Raw genomic sequence first — 22,614 nt, forward strand, 5'->3', positions numbered from 1 at the left:
CAGTGTTGATGACAAGTACTCCCTTAATCAATAGTCATCCATTAAGCAAAGCCTTAGCATTAAGTTATCTTCATTTTGCAGGGAGTCCCTCTTCATGCATTCAGTCATCTATTATAATTAACATGTTGTCAAGACATATTGGGCATAACTCGAAGGGCATTGAGTTTTCAAGGTCAAGAAAACGGTGCTTATAGCCTGTCTCTGCTTCATTCTAATACATGAAATCTTTCATTACTGCATGCGGCAGAATTCTCTTGCCACATTTTCTGTAAGTTTTAGCATAAATTATGAACAAGAGGTAGTTTTAAAGTATAGATTCATTAATGTCTCCTGTGCTCTTTGTGTTTTGAGAGGTTTGATGGGCGAAGCCACCATTAAGTTTTCTTTTGAGTCCATTAAGATCACTCTAAGCAGAGCTACCAAGCAAGCAAGAGAAAAAGTCCATGGTAACGCCTGTGCACTTTGTCATCTCAACTTTCCACATGGCTTCATACTTAAAACGTAAAGAAAAAAACTGCACAGAGGCACCAAATATTACTCAAATGAGGCCTGACTGCATGGATTTGTAACTCCTCTGTTCCTGCAAAATGGTCATTAAAGGAGTTTCAGATTCATGGAGAGCATCAAAAGAGCCGAAATAAAGCCACATATAATTGCAGTGCAGTGTCAGATTCATACAAATACGACACACAAAGACGTGGTCTTCTTTTACGTAGAGACTTTATTAGAATTACATAACATTGCACAAAAAATCTAAAGCAGCTCACTATCCTCTGGAAAACCACTTAGCTGTACATGTAACACTGTGTGCATCTGAGAAACAGAAAGACAAGGAAACAGACAGGAAACCAGGAAGTGTGTATCCGTCAGACATAAGTTTTCAGTAAGCCACAGCAGCTACAGTAAACACTTTCCATACTTAGAATATACAAATGCTAACCAGATGATCCTCTTGCTGAGAGATAGCATCTGCCACGTCTGCCAAGTTAAAAGCAATGAATAGTGGCTTTCATGACGATCATAATAGCAATGAATCTATGCTGTCCTTACGGGAGGTAGACCTGTTGAACCTCCTCCATGTAGAGCATAAACCAGAACGGAAAACTACACATTCCAAACCACAAGCGAACACCTAAGGCTTTACAATGTCATAGCGGCACCAACGTACTTGTCGAGACAGCATCAGCCAAGAAAATCACATCAAACATATTTTCTGAGACGGTTTTCTCAAAGTTGTCACTGATTAAGAAAAGACATCAATCACAATAAACTCTGTTCCATTATCAGTTATTTGCCCACAGACAGCTGAATATGTCAAGTCAACGCTGAGTTCATCAGGATGAAGGGTGCTTGTCATCACCCATATTATTTTCCATGGATGGAGAAACAACATCTTCAGTTTTCAGTTTGCCTCAGACGATAGTGACTCATGTATACACACAGGAGATGTATGAAGGACTCACACACATGCACACACACAAATGCACAGCTACTGTACACTCAAAACACACTTAAGGCAATGGTGGCCTGGCAACTGTGACTGTTGGAGTAAAGCTAAATGTGCCTTCGTATGCTTCTCTAACCCTTCGCCACATAGACGCCTGCAGCCTGAACAAGCTGCTGAGAAACATGGCACGCTACTATATATATCACCAAAACACAAGGTCAGCGCTTTCCTTTTACAAAACATCACTAAGCAAATGTACAAGATAATATTTAGGTTTAATATTGTTTACATCTGTTTTCAGTACAATCCAGAGTAGTATTTGTACATTAAATATGCTACAGATGAGCAGGTAATGGGCAGAGGTTTGAAGCGAATATGGTTTTATATTTGCTAACAGAGGCATTTGTGCCTTCACATTGTTGCTGACATTCACAGCAAGACGGTTGCACTAATCCAAAATGTGCCCCAGAGGCAGTAAACATTGACACTAATGAAACAATACCCACATACTTAACTCTCAGACAGCGCAGCCTTTAATCCTCATCATTATGTTCCACAATGTGATTTCTACACTCCACATGGATCACATTGATATGATGGCTGAAATAGCTAATACATTTTTTAATACTTTACTACCCTGACGACTATATTAAAACATAACTCATGCTCGACTTGCTACGCATGTATGAAGAACTGTCAATTCTGTTCATCTTCCAAAGCAAACATGCTTGTGACAGCCTTTTTAACAAAAAAGGTAGCGTTGTGTTAATGGAACCTTTGTGGTGACAGCAATAAGCTTCTAGTATTATAAGCAAATGTGTGCAAGTAAATAAAGGGTTCAGCTGGATTACTGGTTGAGCAAAGAGGTTCCAGACCTCCTGGGATCCCAAAAGCCCCAAATTCACGGTGCTGCTTTGGTAATTTAATTAATTACATTTTTGTTTGTGAGTTTGCAATCAAGCACAATCAGCAAATGAGGGTCTCCATTATTAGCTAATGTGGCTCTCTTGTTTTAGTGCTTCAGTTTTAGTTTACACTGTGGTCATACAACATCATCTCGTCAAATTAGATTTACTACAGAAAATATGTCAATCAAAGTTAACGCTAATTACCCCACATGGAAAGCTGCACAAATGTTGCTTTTCAGTCTAACTGTGAAATGTTCACTGACAATGTATTTCACTTGTTGTCTGCCAGAATATTGGATTTTGGCAATAAAATATCTGCTCGTAGTGACTACGGCATTATTCAGCTTTTATTGGGTTGTGTTGAGGCACTTGGTAAAGGTTGCTGTAGAGAGACACAGCATGTTTTTAACACTGCAAAACCACAGTATTTCCCCAACTTTGACCAAACTCCTTTTTTTCACGTAAACTTAACCACACACAGCAGGCTGTGCACCCTGGTGTCACAGTCCTATTGTCCAACTGTACCATGTCTTATGCCCTTATCCATCCCAACCACCTTCCTGCAAGTCTTGCATGGTACATACAGTAAATGTTGCGCTTTATTCACTCAAAAAACACAATGGCGCTGGACATATTAACATAATATAGTACATAAGAAGCATGTTGCACATTAATATTTGTTTAAATATTTTTTGCACCACATGGCAACTTGCGCAGGACTTAAGCAAACTTGAAGAACACATAATACAGTCTATCAGTTGAGTGATAAGTACTCTCCCAAAAGCAGTTTCTTTGCCTAAATGATTACTTCAGCTATGTAAAAAGGAAAAATTAAGATTACAATAAGGTGTCATAATATGCCAATAATTAAAAACTACCTTAATTATCTAAAGCCCCCTCCTTAAATGGAAAACCGTAAAATTAGTTCACTTAGAAATCTGGCCTGCATCATACTATCTTGTATCAAATGCTGTCATTTTAACAAGGCCAAGACACACACAATATTCAACACTAATACTGTAGATGTATAGGAGTTTTCCCCCTTTCAGAGACCTTCATTAGGAGTCTGGAGAGAGGGAGGATGTATAGGTAATAGGACTTTCACATAGGAGACTGATGTTCTCATCCAGCACTCTTTTCTAACTTGGTTTTGTTTGATTTTATGACTTAAGCCACATTTCACTTGCTGCTTGGTGTTGAAGTTTAGGCACCTAAACGTTTTGGGTAAGCTTTGGAAAAGATTGTGGTTTGGATTCAACATTGCAACACTGACAACACCAGCAGGACCATTTGGCCATTGGCTCCTGGCATCTATTTCTGACATGCACAGATTTTCATAGGTCTATCAGCCTACCCTGTGCATTAAAAAACTGACACTAAAATGACCCACTGCATTGTATTGTGGGTCCTGACAAAGCATCGGTATGTGACAGTTAGGACTGAGACCAGGCTCCATTTTGCCAGAAGATCCACGCAAGCAGTTTCAGTTGCCATTCAGATAACCTAGCTTTCTTTTTCCACATCTCATCTCGGATTTGTCATGAATACACCAGGCTGTGCTGCCTGGTCACAGTCGGGCAAATTTGCTCATCAAATATCAGCTTTGCTCGCATTAAACACTTGCAAACTGTCAACCCCTGTGCCCCAGAGATTCCCTCTGCAACACCTGTGGACATTGTCCTTATCGTCCTCCAGCAGCATTCCCCCTGAGCACAGCTGCACCATTTGTCACCTGCACTTATGTCAAAGAATTTAAGCTAACAAATGGATGAGCTCATTGGGGTTCTCTGCAATCCAAGCAAAATTGAGAGTTTCAGCACGGAATCCGGTATCATTGATATATGAGCACACATAAAGCTTATGGCAAGAGATGCCACTGTCAAATGGTAATAACAAGCAGGAACGGAGGGAGTTGACGGTGGTGGAAGAGAAATCAATCAAAACAACCAGTAACATGTCTGTGTGGTCTTTAAGAAGAGGATGAGGATGTTTAGCTGGCAGCAGGGGCATAATAATCACAGAGTGAGTGAGGGTTTGTCACTTGATAAAGGCCACCTCATTGTCTTGACTGAACATGATTGATTACCCAAATTAATGTGAATGTGTGATAGTGATCAGTCAACAAATGTTCTGATTGTTGCGGAGACTCTTTAACCTCTATTACTGGGGTTTTTTTTGTAACACACCAAGGTATACATTAGAACAACAGACATTTACATCAACATATTTCTACTCTTAGTGTCTTGTGTATCTCGCTTTATCTCTGCAAGATTGACAAACTGAATGAAAGTAGACAGTGTTTTTATTTTGGATGAACTGACTATAAAAACTATACATTTTCTGAGTTACTTATCTATGCAGATAGCTAATTTGTCAGTTCAATGGAATATTTCACGTCTTTAGCATTGCAATACAATGGAGATAAATGGGATTTGTCTATGCTGAAAGTATTTAAATTTATCTCTGAAAAACTCAACATCAGGATGTTTTCTGATAACAATAACAAGATAATCAGCAGGCTACTGTGTCAATGTCATCAATTATAATGTCTCGATAAATAAGTAACAAATTGTTTTGTGGGGAAAACAATGCTGAGACTTTCTTTTGCCATTTTAATTGCAAAATCCCATTCCATTTTCTATTACCTAAAAGACATGGCATGTAAGACCCAAACTATCAGCATTGCTTATAAATTATCTTGGAAATGCATGTTACTAACTAGTACTGGTGACAAAATGTACAATCAGAGTCTCACACAGTAGTGGTATTAATGTTTCTGCCACTCCTGTTCATTCTGCACCGAGTCTAATTGCAATTTCTCTCACCAGAACAGGCTGGTTGTGCCTGTTTCTGCTTCATACTTCTGCAGAAAACTGAAGTGCAACAAAATGTAGGTGTCCTTCTGTCCCTCAATGTTCCTCGTCAAGTACAATTGCTTTTAATCCAATCATGTGTGGGAGCTGGACAATGCAACCCTAACCTTAAAGCAGAAGTAATCCATTTACTGACCTCTTAGGTACATTAAAACCCAATATATTGACATATTATCCCCTCTAAAATGTGGTACAGCTAAGAAATGAGCAAACAGTGGCCAATGTATACTTCAGTTGAATAGTTTATCATTAACATCGATTTGGAAACTTATTGATTTTAATGATGAATCCAGTTGTGTCACTTTCTTTTCATACTATTTCAGACTACACTAAATATCTGGGAGTCAAGAAGCCTGTTTGTCTATTGACAGATTTACAGTAACCTGTAATACATCTATATACTTTGACATGCATTTATAAGGTAGTGAAACGTGCTTACTAGATGTCATCACAGCTATTTTTATACTGAGATTTAAATTTCATGTGCCAGTATTAATGTAGTGATGAGGGGTGGGTGGGAACTAATAATTGGCATCTGTCTGTAATTAGTGCATAATAACCAGCTTAAGCTGAAGTACTCTGTCAGGTGTGTGTTTGTGGCTGGTGGGTTGGAGGATTAAGGCATAACGGCCTCCCTGACACCGCAGGGAAATCAGCCTCTTTCAGCTCACCAGAAAAAAAAACCTCACTTTCCAAGTGTCACTCATAAACCATGACACAGAGGGCTGTATAACAGTATTCCCCATATGTGTGCAATGCTACTATCAGATGCATGAAAACCTCCCGCCTGCTGTTTATTGCAGTAAAACTTGATGCAGTGAGAGAAATGTCTGCTTTTACAATGTTTAACCATGAGACTCTGAGATCAAATAAGCATTTTTATTTAATCTTTGTTTTGATATTTTAGATCGAGGACATAACCACCGTGTTAATCAGTTCAAACAATAGCTATGAAAGAATGTCTGCCTACTAAGTTTCAAGACAATGTAGCCTGAGTCTGCACAGTGACACAAAGGGAAAGTCAATAATGCGCTGGCTGTCACTTTGCCCTTCGTGTGAAGCCAGGGCTGTCTCAGAGTATTAGATTTACTGGGACTGCAGATGGTAATTGATTTGCACATAAATAGAAGATTTTACTGACTAATCTAGGCTTTTTCCTGCGATGCATATCGAGATTCCAGCCGAAAAATGTCTCTGCCTTGCTTTGGATGCTCTCCCACAGTAAGACATTGCTCTGAATTCATTTTAAACACAAAGGGTACAGTGCACACAAGAAACTACAAAAGCTGCAGGCCTATAAAACCAAACAATCACACAAGCAGGCCATACATCTATTAGTCGTGGGGCTGACAGCATTGTGCTTTGGAGCACTTAGTGAAATATGTTCACTGGTTGAGCCTGGCAGGGCTGAGCTGGTAACACAATTAGTGGGAGGTGAGTAGGGGAGCTAAAGTCAGACATGCAAGACAGACCTGACAAAGAGAGACGTAAGAAACCTGCCCTCTGCTCTGCTGCCTGCAGGTGAGTTCAACAGGGACACAGAGTCGCTGCACTTATCAGCCACACAAAAAATGGAACTCTACAAATTTGACTTTGCAATAGAGGCAATATCTGATTCTGCTGGACTTCAGAGACATAGCGGCTTGTCTGTGTTTTGTGTCGCTCTAAGCTAAAATATAATATTCTGTCACTGAAACACAAGATTTTATCACAGCATTGGCATTCCAAAATTTGGTTCAAAGGCAGTCTGCATTAATACAGGTAAACTGTACCTACACACATGCACTTAAAGAGTGTAAGGATTGTTATGTGATGTGATATATATATTTTTTTAATATATATATATATATGTATATATATATATATATATATATATATATATATATATATATATATATATATATATATATATATATATATATATATATATATATACACTACCAGTCAAAAGTTTGAACACACCTTCTTGTTCAAGGGTTTTTATTTTGTTCTTTTCTACATTGTAGATTAATACTAAAGATATCAAAACAATAAAAGAATACATATGGAATTATGTTGTAAACAAAAAAAAGTGTTAATCTTCACAATTAATCTACAAGGTAGAAAATAATACAAATAAATAAAAAGCGTTAAATGAGGTGTGTCCAAACTTTTGACTGGTAGTGTGTATTTATATCGTTCTACAAAAATTCATATTTCTTTGTCAAAACGTCCTCACACTTTATTCTACTTTGTTTTTGTAGCAGTGTGCAGAGTTTTTCTAATACGGTAACAAGGTTTTAAGAATGCAGAAACTGTTAAATAAATCCGATTCCTATTAAGATGTTCTCCAGGAAGTGCAAACTAAACAACTTCCGTCTCACATTTGCTACTATGTTTCGATGCAAGACTACCAAACTAAACTAAAAACACAAACGTGACGAGCATTATACTTTACAGGCATCACTACTATGTGTTTTTTTAGTGTTTTTGTGAGCCAAGTACATTAAAAGCCCACTCATTTGCCATTTACCAAAAGAAATTTTCAATTATATTTAGAAACCCTTCCGGTTACAATTTGCCCATGGTTGTTTTGCAAATGATGTATGAAGCCAAATCTAAATTGGACAAAAACAACATAGCATCGAGAAGCAGGCACTTAGTCCAGAAGGCAACTGCATTACCAATTATTAACACAGATAAACATTAACAACTAACGGCAAAATAAAAACACGGTTTAAAAATTACATAGCAAATGTTTCTTCCTGTTTTGATAGCTTCATAATGACTAGTAAGTTATTAAGACTGTCTCCCCCAGATATCATGCAGCCCAATGCTGCTAATAACCTCTGCAAACGCACCAACACACACATCACCAGAAACATATACGCAAACAATTTGCCTCAATCCCTTGTGATAGAGATAACTGTCTACTCTTTTTTTGTGCTTTTTCAAAAACAAAAAAAAAGCTATGGAGGTATTTACACTGTAAGACTGGGTGTCGACAAATAATCTCCACATAATGTTGAAGATGAAGCTTCTATACTGCTACATTATATGGCCTGTTTTTCCACAACACATCACTGTCCCTATGAGCATAGCATCGGCCTAAAAACAAAGGATATGGGGTGCTGTGTTGCCGTAGTAACTGTCTTTCCTTGATTGTGTCTGCATCCATCTCCCTCAGCAGGTTCCCATGGTGCTGACAGTAGTGTAACTGAACTTGGACATAGATGCCCCAGTTGCCATAACATCCTCCTCATTGTCCCGTAGCCCATGGCGATGGCGGCGGTGGCAAGGCGCGGCGCAGCACGAGAAAGTGGCGAGCAGGGCTTTGCGAAATCGTGTGTTCATGAAGCAGTAAATAATTGGGTTGACGCAGGCGGAGGTGTAGCACAACAAATGGATAAAAGCGATGGGTGCCCCCGAGAGGGCGTGTGTGGCAGAGATGTCAAAAGCCCGCCAGGTGTTGGCACAGTAAAGTGGCATCCAGCAGAGGAAGAACAGGACAACAATGACCACCAGCATGCGAATGACTCGCTTCTTGGCCTCCAGCTTGGCCTCTGATGTGTTGCTGCGTGGTCTTTCGGCCTTGATCGCCCTGCCTGACGTAGCCATGGCGGACATCTCCATCGAGTGCGGCCGCTGGACCACGTTAACGTAACAACCGTCTCCATCATCCCTGCCACTAGACACAGAGGAGGTCAGGCCGTTCTTCACATCTGCATGGGAGAAACCGGTCAAAGACAAAACTCAGTGCTCAACTGCATTAAAACTTGATCTGTTAATGTGTGAGGGGTATTCCAATTTTGTGATATTTTATACCTTTTCTGTACTTTGGAGGCAAATTAACAGGCAGGATGTTTTCCAAAATACAAAGACACACAAGACAAAGCACTGATACAAAGTCTAGTTTTGAATTGATTACTTATTATTGACTCATACCAACAATAACTCTCATCATGAAAAACAGAAAAGAAAACCACAGAATAAACATAATGACTTTTTAATTGACCTCCATCTGTCTCATTTTCTGCATGAATGGTATGTAGTACCTGATAAACATGGGCAAAAAGAAAAATGTTTGCACACTGACTCTCAAAGAAAATGTATTAAGAAGTAATAAGTTTCTCACTTCTAAGTCCAGTGGCCACAAGACTTTTCCCTGTGTGACATTATATTAACTGCTTTATGAAAACCCCTAACTAAAATTAAGCATCCATGGAAGGAAACATAACTACAAATTAATTACAGCTTCTATCAATACAGTGAAGAATATCATCAGTTTTTGTGCTTACTAAACCTACTAGTAACATCCACTAAAATCCTCTATCTCACAATACAATATCCATATTTAAACTTTAGTATGGTTATGTTTAAATATGGATATTGCTTTTGGATGATCCTAGAGAAAGATGGTGGGTCTTGGTTTAATACAGAAACAAGCTGCAGTGAATTGAAAAGAACATGTTTATTATCACTTTTTAAAAAACACAACCTTTTCATCGCCTTAGCCAAAGTGCTTTTGTTGCCTAAGATGGGACTTTAGATGCAAACTCTGTTCTTGCATCTGATTAGTTATGAGCTCATCAAATGGCCATTATCAGCTGTTATGACTCTCACAGATATGATTGGTAGACGCTGTCCTCCACCTGCCTGTATGCTCAGTAGGCTGTTATCACCTCATTATATAATGTTGATGCAGATACTCAGATACATCTGAGTTTTTACTGAAATTGCACTAAAATCCACATTTTGAGATAAATAGTTCAGTGGTGGCATAAGTCAAGAACCAAATATCCACCCAGAACAATGGGGCTTGAGTCCACTGTGAGACCGTTTTAGTCAGTTTATTCTTTTCATCTTACTATCGTTTGTGTTGATATTTTAGGCCAAAACCCACATAATTTATTTTAGGAAAAGATTACAGTATAGGACTGTGTTTTGTGAAACAAAGCTGCCTCTTCATGTCTAAAGGATTATCGTGTAGTGGACCAACAATACGTGCTTTGCTGTGATAGTGGAGAGGAGGACACCAGCAAAGATTTTACATTCACCTATTTACACAACCACAAGAGGTCACCTATGTATTCTGGGTGACTATCTGTGATCAGAATGGATGATAATCCCAAGGGCTTCTGTAGAAAGCAACTGGACTCCTTTCTCTATATTTTTTATTGAAGTTTTTTTTTTTAATCTCACATCCTAGATGCTTCTTTAGTTCTTCTAGTTAAGAGGTGAACTGTCTTCAAGAACCAAAAACTGAGAAGTTCACTTGCTTTCTCCTGAAGCTCTTAGGATTATCATGATCTGAATGATTGAAAGTCCGAACAGAAAAGGGAAATGTACCTTCTGGTTTACTGGTAGGTGCAATTTGCTCAAACTAAACCATAATCTTGAGAGTGACAGCCATTTACTGGGCTGATAACATTCAACTTGTGTGGGCTTGAGTAATATGTTTTGAATCTAACATGTCATTTCATTCATCTAAAAAACTCCTTCCAGCCAACGCTTAAGTTGAACCTAAAATTAGGAAAACAATATAGCTGCAGGAATATAATTTATAAGACATGAGGCTCTCTTACTGAGTTTCTTTCTCAGTACATCCCTGTTGGCAGTTTGCCTGCATCTGCTTTTATTGGCAGGACAAGAATCTAAAACAAGATTGGATACACTAAGTGGTAGTATATGAGTGGTAGATCATTTTCAAATCAATTCCCATCTTGTGGAGCACTTTTTGTATATTTGCCCAATATTTCTACTGCTGATTTAAAAATAAATTGACCAGGAAAATCACATTTTCTCCCGTAGCCATCTGACTGAATTCTAAGAAACTGCGATGGCACATGCTTCCAATCATTAGGTCCATTTTGAGTGAATCATAGTTTTTAAAGAGCAGCTGCTCTCTCTAAAGAACCGAAGTGGATTCTGGATGACCCACAGTAATCATCCATCAGGGATATTGCAATTTATTGATAGAAATTGAATAATGCTGCTTTCCTTCCTTGGAACAAAGGACAACGAAAACAGTAACAAGAGCCTCAAGGCAACCAAACACAAACTGAATCTGATACTGTAAAGAGAGCATTCAAAAACTGTTAAACCACTCCTGGATTATTACATCAAACACAGTTTTCAAGAGCTTTATTCACGATCTCTTTCTTCATAAACATCCTTCCACATTTTTCCTTTCTTTGTCTCTCCCAAACTCTTCATTTAATTATTTATTAATTTATTTTGGACAACCTCTTTCTCTCTGAGACCAAACAGATGGTAATGCCCAGGCCTGCAGCTGCTGGCCAATTCCATCCTCTAATGGAGCACAAGCAAGCACAATCCATGCGACAATCATCCCAAACACACTCTCAAATGCCCACAAAAGGTTATGTTTCACTTAACCTGTGCACATTACAGTGATTGTACCGCTAATGAAATTGTTGTGATTAAAGTGCAGCTTCTCATCATTCACATAAATCATGCAAAAACAAACTGTGAATGGTAACATTAGAGCTCAGTCGGTAAGTGCGGTTTCATTTAATAAGAGGCACAATTTGACTCGGCGGCAAAATGACACTGCAAGTAAAACGATTAAAGTGAGCCAGAGAATACTGCTCCATCAGACACATTTATATATAACAGGCCAATATACAAGGTGTAGCTATTACATAATGGGGGCAATGATGGGTTGACTTACATAACCTGACTCTCGGTATTTAAAAGCCACACCTCATACAATTTTATTGAACTGGTCAGAAAATGTCAATGCTTTAAAAAGGCACAGGTCAGTCTGTCTTTTCTGCACACACTAAAGTCTTTTGGGGTAAATAGGAAGCTTTTAAACCTGAGTTTTGCTACTAGGGACTTGATTTTCCGGAGCACCAAAACTGTACTTCAAAGTAAATTTCACCGCCTGTTTTGTGCTTTTAGTTATCTAAAATGTGTTGAACGACCACTGATGCAAACTGAGACACTCCCCATAGAGCCCTGTCTCCAAAAAACAGCGTTCCTACACAATTTAACTGCATTCCAATTTACTTTTGGAGGGAAACATATTATATCTTTGCCCTTTATTTTATTGCTTTCTCACCTTGGTAAACCAGAAAATAGAGGAAAGGCTGTTGGGAAAAGGATGTATTTTTACCCAAACCATGATATTTTCTCAAACGTAATCACATAATACTGACACCTACATTTAACCAAACAACAAGTAAACACTAAATCTCTCATTTAAAAATAATGATCTCACACAGGACATAAAGCCCAGTCTGCTGGGTGAAAGTCCTGCTGCGGAGTTCTTCCTTCACCTCCAACCTCCTAACACTGATTTTCAGACTGCAAGCATTTCCTACTATGTCATAGTGTTACTTTCTAGGAATAAAATATTTCTTTCCATGTGTAAATGCAGTTTAGCTGCATTGGAAGATATTTATTTGTGTAACATGGTTAGACATAACAATTTAGGTATTTGTAGCCACAGGTCCTCAAACCACCATCCTCAAAGACTCACATACCAACATTGATTGTTTCTAATTGAAGTGCAACGTCTAATATCCACATTTATTATTAAAGGTTTTTTATTTTCTCCATTAAATTCTATCTAAATTTTACTTCTTCTTGTTGGTTTGGTGTTGTCAGTTTTAAGAAAATAAGAAGATTCGTAAAAGATTTTAAAAGCATGACTGTAACATAATAGTAATCATCACAGTGATGGTGTTAATGTTAGCATTTTTCAATGTACTGGCTGTAGTTTTTACTCACTGCAGTATTTTCTGTATTTTATATTGTTTTTTTATTGTCTATGACTGGAGTTGCACTGTGGGACATTTATTTAATCTTTACCTGCTTCTATTTTCCCCGTGTTTTCCATATATAGTGCACAATGCCTCACCGGTGGAGTCTTTTTTGTGGCCCATCTCAAACTGGATGCCTCGATAAAGTTCTCTGGAGATCAGTCCATAGGCCACAATCATCACCACCCCAGGAATCGCAAACAGTACAAGCAGAAGCAGAATGTACCTAAAAGAGGAAGATGAGAGACGTAAACATGCCAGCATTAGTGGGTAAAGAGAACGGTGCATTCAGGGACTTGTGTTTTCACATCTCTATGCGTAAAGCATTAGAAGCACTTGAGTCAGAGAACAAAGCACTGTATTTTGAGAACAAAAAAAGAAAAACTCATGTCATTAAAGAGAACTTACTACAAAAGGCACTTTTAGACTATCTAAAAGAAAATAAATATCCCATTCAGCCTATGATAACAAAAGGAATAGAATTCAAAAAATCTTCAGATGGCCAGTTGTAAATTATTCAAACTATAACATTTTTAAAAAGATAAAAATAAACAATGATGCTTCGTTGTAATTGTAATACATTAGAGATCCTGGGTCAGTAGTATCACAGTCAAGTCAGACAGACACCGAGTGCTAACACACACACACACACACACACACACACACACACACACACACACACACACACACACACACACACACACACACACACACACACACACACACACACACACACACACACACACACACACACACACACACACACACACACACACAAACACACACACACACACACACAAACCATAAATCCTCAGTTCTACACACAGGGTTGCCTAACATAACCCTAAAGCCTGTTCCATCTTAAGTCTAAAACAAAAGCGCATGGAAACACCGTCTGTTCTTTCATCTGCCCTAGTGTTTCCATAAAAACACTCGATAGACATAAAGTGTGAGCCACTAAAAACAGGCTCCAGGTCCAAACATGGAAGTAAATTAGATGTTTCAGTGTGGCGTCCCTTGTTGAAAATACACAGAGACACACACCCTTCAGACACAGACACGGTTCATCTAAAGTTTATTTGATACAATACAGCACATTATCCAGACGGCCAGCGCCGGGAGAGTTTTAAAAAAACGCATGACCTGACAGCAAATTTTATGATAAGTTGCATTTTATGCGCCATTGTGAGCCGCATTACCCTGAAAAGGTAACTAATGATGTTCAGTAAATTAAAGAAGTACCGCTATTTTAGAGCTGAATTTAAAGTTACAACAGCATCAAACTGTTTTATTACCCGGCGTATTAAGAAAAGACCAACTTTTAAGGAATATGCTTAAACTGAACAGACAGGAAAGAGATGTAGCCGAACACTGTTTATGTCTATTAGCATATCTTTGGTTTGGATGCGCTCACTAATCTCATTTTGTTCAATTATTGATTTTGTGCTTTTTAATCTGTTAATGAGATGCACTGAGCAGCAAATGGGTTTATAGGACTTTCGTAGGAGGCATGTTGTAGAACGCTGTGTGATCACTATTCATTGATGGCCAAAAACATTCCTCCACTTTTCAAAAATAATATTGAATTATATGAAGTGAATCCAATTTCTAACTGAACCAAGACTGACGTGACATTGGCATTGTGCAAGATGTCATGGATGTTGGGAGCTAAACATCAACATTCCCTGATTACAGATCAGTCTGTCGACAGCTAAATTAACCTTCATTGTATACAGTGTCTTTCCAGAGTGTCAGTGGCATCTAAGATAGATTTTATTTCCTGTAGCCCCATACTTTTTAACACTCTGTACCCCAAAACCCACCAGCAGCTTTGACAGGCATATTTTCTAAAGTAATTACCAGGATTACAGAAATTGTTCAGAGCCAGGAACTGTTGGAATATCAACTTTCCAATGGTCTTTGAACTACTTATCTGTGATGTACCTTTCCATTGGAAAACTTAAAGTCTAAACTCATGATGTAGCTTCAAAAGTCACATTGGAAAAAAAGCAAATGTCTCATTTACAAAACTGCAAAAAACAATAAACACTCTAAGCACAACCATGAAGCTACTAATGACTCAGCCATGACCAACAGTCACACGATTAAAATTCAGGGAATTTGTGACTGAACTAGGTTGAACTGCAGGCTGTGTTTGTGCAGAGCAAACAGGAGACAAGTCTGGAAACAAATTAAAAACATAGGTATTAAAGTACAGATAGCATGTAGAGTGGTCATTTTGTTGTCCAGTATTGGCAGCACCTGTCATCACTTGGAAAAATATTGTACATGTTGATTCCAGTTTGTGTATATATAAAATATACAGTAAATTGCAGTGAATATAGCTAAAATTTGACAGATACAAAAAATACCAACAAAACCGCTTTGGGTTCAGAAAGGTAATTTTGTACATAGAATATGGATACTTAAAATTTATCACCACCTGCCGTATGCTCGAAAATGGTGGAATCTTAGATATAAATAAAGCCAATAAAAGTTAGTTTATTTTTCTAACAACATGATGCCTTATTATGGTAGAATGAGAACAGTTGTGATACAATAGGCTGAGACTAAACTTTCTAAAGAAGAAGTTGCACAATTACTGTAGTAGGATGTATTAGAAACTAGAAAATAAAAAGAATAAAATAAATACATATTTCCACTTATGCATGCATATATGTATACCAAGGTAAGAGTGAGGACCATAGGGACACAATATATACATCATTCCATAAAAAAGGGGAAGAATATTTGGTGAGATGGTGGCTGATGATGGTTACTGTTAGCAAGCATTAGATAAATGCAGTGTAACTAACATTTAACTAATTTTACTTGCATTGTGCTTCTTGTGTACTGTTATTATATCACAGATCCAGGGAAATTAAGGCAAATTCAATGCGTTGTCATCCTTTAAGTACCATTTGCGGCACAGAGGCTTTTCCTTTTTCCCTTCATTTTATAATGAGAAAACCAAATTGTTCCATTTTTTCCTCATTGTAACATCAAACCAAGCAGATTTCTTTTCATCATGGTCGCAGGTCAACACTGTAATCCTGCACATTATACTTAAAGTGTGTTAAAGTTTACTAGGTTACCTGACTGACACCCAAACACTCACCAGGTCTGTTCTGCAGTAGCGAGGGGCCACTTGTGGCGACACTGGTGACCTGTGCTGTTGTCTGGACGCTGAAAAGACTCCAGGTGACTGATGATGGGATAGGGGATCATGATGATGAAGGCCAGCACCCAGGTAGCAGCGATCACCCGATAGGCATGGGAACGGGTCTGCCACACCCGCGACTTCAGAGGGTTACAGATGGCACTGTAGCGCTCAATTGCTATGGCAACCAGGCTAAATGTGGAGATGCTCACTGATATGCCTGTAGGAAAACAAAACAGATTATTTGAAAGTAAGTAAACACGCGTTGCATTGTCTGTCCTCAGATATCTTTTACTTTCATGAATGAAAAGTTATTACCGCTTGGTGATGAGAGTTTGTTGATGTGCAAGTAATATCTGCAATCATAACAAACCACAGTGTTCTGTGGAGATGTGATTGCAAACGAATACAGTGTGAGGTGGGGACGGTTATCTGAATCTTGTGGTAGAGGAAATCATGTTGGCCTGGGCCTCTGATGTGATCTGCCATCTCCTTACTGACAGGGCAAGACGGGAAATTACTCTTTACCTCTGTTATCCATGGCCTCAGCCAGGATACAGACGGTGTGTGCTGTCTCTACCTGAGGGAGAAGCTTTAGAGTGGACTCCAATGAAGCAAATCACAATCAGCCAACAGCCTCTCCCTGGGGTTTGTCCACATTTCCAACATGCATCCAGGTGATGGGTTTTCTTCATTCTCAGGTGCTGCACTTTACTTAATCCACCTTCAATTCTCAGTGGTTTCCCTTTACTGGGCAGCTCAGCGTTCTTCATTTTATTATTTGCATATATTTATCGCTGAGTATAGAAGAGAATGAAAACATTTCATCATCTCTATTTCTTCCAGGAATCTGACTTGATTTTAAATGATGATTCTATTTTTCTGCAACTTCAGTTCACTTTTGTCTCTCTCTTTGTGTGCGTGAGTTGTAAATAAGAAGTGGAAAGTAATAAAGTTCATTAAACCATCACTTAAATTAAGTAATGCACTACTGTACAGACTGAAATAGGAAGTGAAACTCAACGTGGCTCCATCAGTCTACTTCTGTGAACGTTATTGCCTTAATCAATAATGATACACATAATATATCTTATAATATTAACATTTGAAACCTACCATTCTGTATAAGGGATACTTATACTTTTGATTATTAAAGTACATCTTGCAGGTTAAAGGTAGAAAGTTAATAGAGGACCTTTGTAGGATTTTTATGTTATAGCACCACATTTTTATTAAAAGAACAAGTTTGTATTTTACAGAATGTGTGTCTTCACTTTTTGCCAAATGTCTGTGTGTTATATATGATGCTATGCAATGCTAATCTAAGCAAATGCTAATTGTTGCTTGAGTTTTACCATACAGACATGACAATGCTATCAGTCCTCCCATCTAACTGGTATCAAGAATGGCAAAAAGCATAATTCTCTAATGTCAAACTATTCCTTTAATTAAAATGTCTATATAATGACTTCTCTTTAATTTTGGCAAGTAAAAGAAAACAACAGAAAAACCATTCAAAACTGGCCCTGCATGAAATTACTACAAAATGAACACAAACTAAAAGTCTACAGAAAACGCAATACTTTGGTTGACAGATGCAGTAGATGAGTCACTTCTTGATATTGATACGCGCAGCAACAAGGAGGAGAATTCATTACACAGTCATGAATACCTCCTTGATGTGGTGAACTAGGAAAATTACCACCTAGTTGCTTAACAAGAATACTAAAGGCTCTAACACATAAAGCTCCCACAATTGGGGAAAGATAATGAAAATGGTCTCTGGATGTAAAGCCATTCAATAGTAATCTGTCCCTTTTGTAATGTGATGGATAGCAGGTCAGAGGATTTGTTTAACTGTCAACTAAGTAAAATGAAGCAATGCAGGAGATGCATCTGAACAGTGGAAAATAATGGACGGTAAAGTACCATGGTGTGGTTTTCTTTGGATGCAAGTCAATCGATTCTCAAGGCAATATGGGATTAGCCTGATAATTGGCCTGAGATGTAATTGGTTCTCTCTCTTCCGTTCAAAATAGCAGGTTGATGCTACATCAGCCAGCAAGGTGATAAAAGAGGGTTTTTGTTTTTTAAAATGTTTCAAAATAATACTTCCTAAGAGGATAGTTTCTGCCTAAACCCCTCCATAGTGACTCACTTAAATTTTTAAAAAGAAAAATGACATCTATATAAGAACATTTTGTCTTTACTAGCTGTTGGTAAATGTCTTCTTTTATGTAACTTTTGCTTCCATGAGTGTTGAGCCAAACAGAAATGCTGCTTAAAACTCATTACTGGAGAAAATGGTCTATCAAGCCGTAATATCAATATTTGATTAGTAGCGCTAGTGGTTATTTTAATTACTGATTAATCATTTCTAACACCAAATGACAAAAGGTGTGAAAGATGGCCTTGTCAGTTTCTCAGAGCTCAAGCTGCAAAACAAAAATCTTTGCATTTTACAATAACATAAATGTCATATTAAGGCTCTTAGTGTATATGCTAATTTACCAGTTCGTTGCCTGGAATCTTATGTGGCCTTGCAGTTAAAAATATAACATGCAGGGTAGACGTCAGTGTAAACGATAGTATTTCATGGAAGAAATATGATGCATTTCCATAGAGGATGAATCACTGCTATATTTATGCCAAAATGAGAGTTCAATTTCTTTCACGAGTTTCCAAAGGTCTCTGTCAGTCATCTACGTAAAAGAGCTGCGTCACATTCCCTGTAGTTTGCAGGTGTACAAGTGGGGTTTGATCATTTTACGTCAAGCGCCGCGAGCTTGAACTTTAACAATATTCTCTCAAAATTGGATGTCTTCTCATTCAGTATCTTGGCTGTAATTCCCATCAGTAGATGTCCTTCTAACCTCCATCAAAAAGCGACTGACCTCCCACCCACGAGTGCTCACCCCGAAGCATTGAGGGATGACTGAGCTGCTTAAAATTTAGTTTGATCACGTAAAAATGACATTTTACAGCAGATTCAGCTGAAAGAGCTTCTGCTATAAGGTAAAGGTTACTGGAAAAAGATTATTACTCACATTGTAAAGAAGATACAGTTTTAGATGCATTCTGTCTATGGAAGGTTTAACAGCAACCTTTACGACAGGTACGTAGAGCAGTATTAGGCTATATATACACTACTGTTCAAAAGTTTGGGGTCACCCAGGCATTTTCATGTTTTCCATGACAACTCACACTTTTATTCATGTGCTAACATAATTTCACAGGGGTTTTCTAAGTATCAACTAGCCTTTCAACACCATTAGCTAACACAATGTAGCATTAGAACACAGGAGTGATGGTTGCTGGAAATGTTCCTCTGTACCTCTATGGAGATATTCCATTAAAAATCAGCAGTTTCCAGCTAAAATAGTCATTTACCACATTAACAATGTCTAGACTGCATTTCTGATTAATTTAATGTTATCTTCATTGGGAAAAAAAAAACCTTTATACATTGTAGATTAATACTGAAGACATCAAAACTATAAAATAATACATATGGAATCATGTTGTACACAAAAAAGTGTTAAGCTTCAGTATTAATCTCTAATGTAGAAAATAATACAAATAAATAAAAAGTATTGAATGAGAAGGTGTGTACAAACTTTTAACTGGGAGTGTATATAGACATCTTTGAAACTGCAGATTTTTTATTTTAACCCTCAGTCGCATATATGGATATTAATGTTATCTTTAAATGATATTAATCCTCTCTTGCCAATGTGTTGACCAGCAAATACAAACTGCTGACGTCATATTCAACATTCTGAAATTCTTAAAATGTAAAAAAGTAGTGTCCACGTAGATCATTTATGACCCGTATTTGTTAGTTAATATATAGAAAAACCCTAAATCTTTACTCCAGCCACTATTTTTATCCACCAGATTTTATATTTTCTAGTCTTCTCGTCACTTCAATCACCACACCATCTTCTCTCACCCATGAGGTAGGACACTATCTTGCACATGGCAGCTCCAAAGATGAAGTCCTTGAGGATGCTTGGGATGAGGGTGAAGGGCATGCAGAAGATGGCCATCATCAGGTCGCTGACGGCCAGCGACAGCAGGAAGGTGTTGGTCACGGTGCGCATGCGCTTGTTGACCGTAAGCACCACGATGATCAGCAGGTTCCCGAAAACGCTCAAGAAAAAGATGAGGCAGTAGAGCAGGATCCGCAACGTGTGGCCTTCATCTGGTACAGAAAACAAAGGCAGGAGTGGAGGGGATATTAGAGAGTGAATGACTTTGAACATATTAATGAGTTTGACACATTGATCGGTATAATATAGCTTTTGTTAGTTATCCCAGCAGTCTCATCCCTGTAGTGGTGTTTATAGCTACATGACTCCCCAAAGCTGCATTATTCTGTGCATGTGTGTTTAGTACCCAAGTTATGCATGTCCTTGCATTGATGAGAAGAATTAAAAAGCAACAACATTTCTTTATATGCTACAGCAAAAGCAGGAAAATCAATGCCATGTTGTTGCTCCTGAAGATGACACAAAGCTCTTTATTATTCTGATTATCTTAGATTAGCATAAACAGTGATGTTCTGTTGATAAAATGTCAGTTACATCAGCTGCTTATGAAAGACAACATGTCACAGCCACAATAAAGACGCTAGCAGAGGAGACTCAGAGTAATGTCAGTAGTGTCAGAGTAATTAGGGCCTGAAAAGGCACTGGTGACTAACAACCTTTTGATGGCTGCAGATAAAGGCATGCGTTCAATCCTTGTACTTCTGACCTTAGCACAGCTTTTGGCATGATTGATCACAACATCTTGGTAGATTGATTGAGACATTTGGTGGGAATATACGTTATGGCTTTCCATTATATTTGTATCTGTTAAATATGAGGTTTTTTTTGTGTCTTTGTTGACAAATATGTGTCTTTAAGAATATTAAGTATACAAATATTAAGCTTTAAGTATGGTGTATCACAGGGGTCGATTTTGGGACCAATTTTAAGTACTTTTAATGTGCTTCTCCTTGGATATATTATTCAATTGCAGTCTGTCCTTTACATTTTTATGCACATGATGCATATAAACACCTACCTGTTTTATCCTCTGACCCTGAGGTCTCTTAATGAGTACCTTTGTGATGTCTAAAACTGGATTTTTAAAAAAAATTGCCAGCTGAACTCAGACAAAACAACAGAAGTGTCTTCGCTTTCCAAAAATGTCCTTTCTTCCCAGCTCTACAACTTCAGTTGGTCCCCACAAAGATAGACATAAGTATTGGCGCCTCCTCTCGTATAATTTTCAGTGAATTGCAGATATAACATTACCAAGATAATACTAATGGATTTACAGACACAGACGGATTCCTAATGTGGATTTGTTAAAATCTTCCACTAATTCACCACTGTCTATGGCAGCTGCAGACAAATGGCCAACAAATCTCTTCCCCTTTAGCTGGTGAACATCTGGCTAGAACACACAGAAATAAGCATGAAATGAAATGCTCTAAAAGCCTGGAGACTTGACAGATAAAATGCCTCCATTATTGTACAGCACACAGAAACACAACAGTAAAACCACTTACAAACAGGTGAAGTCATTAACATTCATTCATGTTCATTTCATTTCAGTCCAATGTTCTGCTGGGAATCCTGACATACTCACCAAAACATGGTTGTGTACAATTGCTGAATGAACATGACAAAGATCCCAAAGGGTTGACCTAGCCTTCCAACTCCCCAAATCCTAATCTGACTGAGCATTTGTGAGATGTGCCAGGACAAGTCCAATCTATGGAGCCCCCAACCCACAACACACAGAGCAATCCACTGCCAATGTTTCAGTACAGGAGAATACCTCCAGACATCTTGCATCTATGCCCCCAAAGGGTCAGATCTGTTTTGGCAGCACGAGGCTGACCAACACATTCTGGGGTACACAAGAAAGTTTGTTATCCAGATGCGTTTTTTTTGGGGGGGGGGGGGGGGTCACCAGCTATGAATTTAATATTAGATGACAAAGAAACAAGCGTTAATAAGATAACATGACAGTGTTACTCATTGTAGTATCTCCTAATAATTTTATTTTTCATAATTTGTGCAAGTCAGTTTAATTTTATGATGTATTGAGGCTGCAGGGGCTCAGAAACACATTTAATTTAGCAATAGTAAAGTTAATATCAGTTTCTCATAACTTTTAGCTGCTACAAAGACAGCTAGTTACAGTTAATGACTATTCAGTCCTTCAGTGCCATGTGTACCAGTCCCTCTGCTGAGTAAGACATGTGGGTGCCAATATTTTACATTCTTCAAGGTCCTAAATAAAAACGCTCTATTGCGAAACCCACTGCAGCCTAAAGCATGCCTGTGCCCTCAGCCATTAGCGGCTTCACTGGATCATATCCTGTAAAGTCCATGTTATCTGCTTTCTCTCTTATCTACACCTCAGCCCCCTGCTTAGACACAACACTTTTAACAGGCTA

The 22,614-nt window shown here is 38.2% G+C and overlaps 1 protein-coding gene across 2 annotated transcripts in view; it reads right to left on the reverse strand.

Moving 5' to 3' along the window:
- Positions 1–7,153: 7,153 nt before the first annotated feature.
- The window catches only part of cckbrb (cholecystokinin B receptor b), a 34,169-nt gene continuing 18,708 nt past the window's right edge, over positions 7,154–22,614 (reverse strand). For both annotated transcript variants that reach the window (XM_035946830.2, XM_023267296.3), the window contains exons 2-5: positions 20,110–20,361; positions 16,116–16,377; positions 13,096–13,223; positions 7,154–8,929 (exon numbers count right to left, since the gene is read on the reverse strand). In XM_035946830.2, the coding sequence (XP_035802723.1) occupies positions 8,391–8,929; positions 13,096–13,223; positions 16,116–16,377; positions 20,110–20,260 (1,080 nt within the window). In that variant the 5' untranslated portion in view covers positions 20,261–20,361 and the 3' untranslated portion in view covers positions 7,154–8,390. The remainder of the gene's footprint in view (positions 8,930–13,095; positions 13,224–16,115; positions 16,378–20,109; positions 20,362–22,614) is intronic.

Source organism: Amphiprion ocellaris, chromosome 11 (genome assembly GCF_022539595.1).
Source record: "Amphiprion ocellaris isolate individual 3 ecotype Okinawa chromosome 11, ASM2253959v1, whole genome shotgun sequence".
NCBI classification, from domain to species: domain Eukaryota; kingdom Metazoa; phylum Chordata; class Actinopteri; family Pomacentridae; genus Amphiprion; species Amphiprion ocellaris.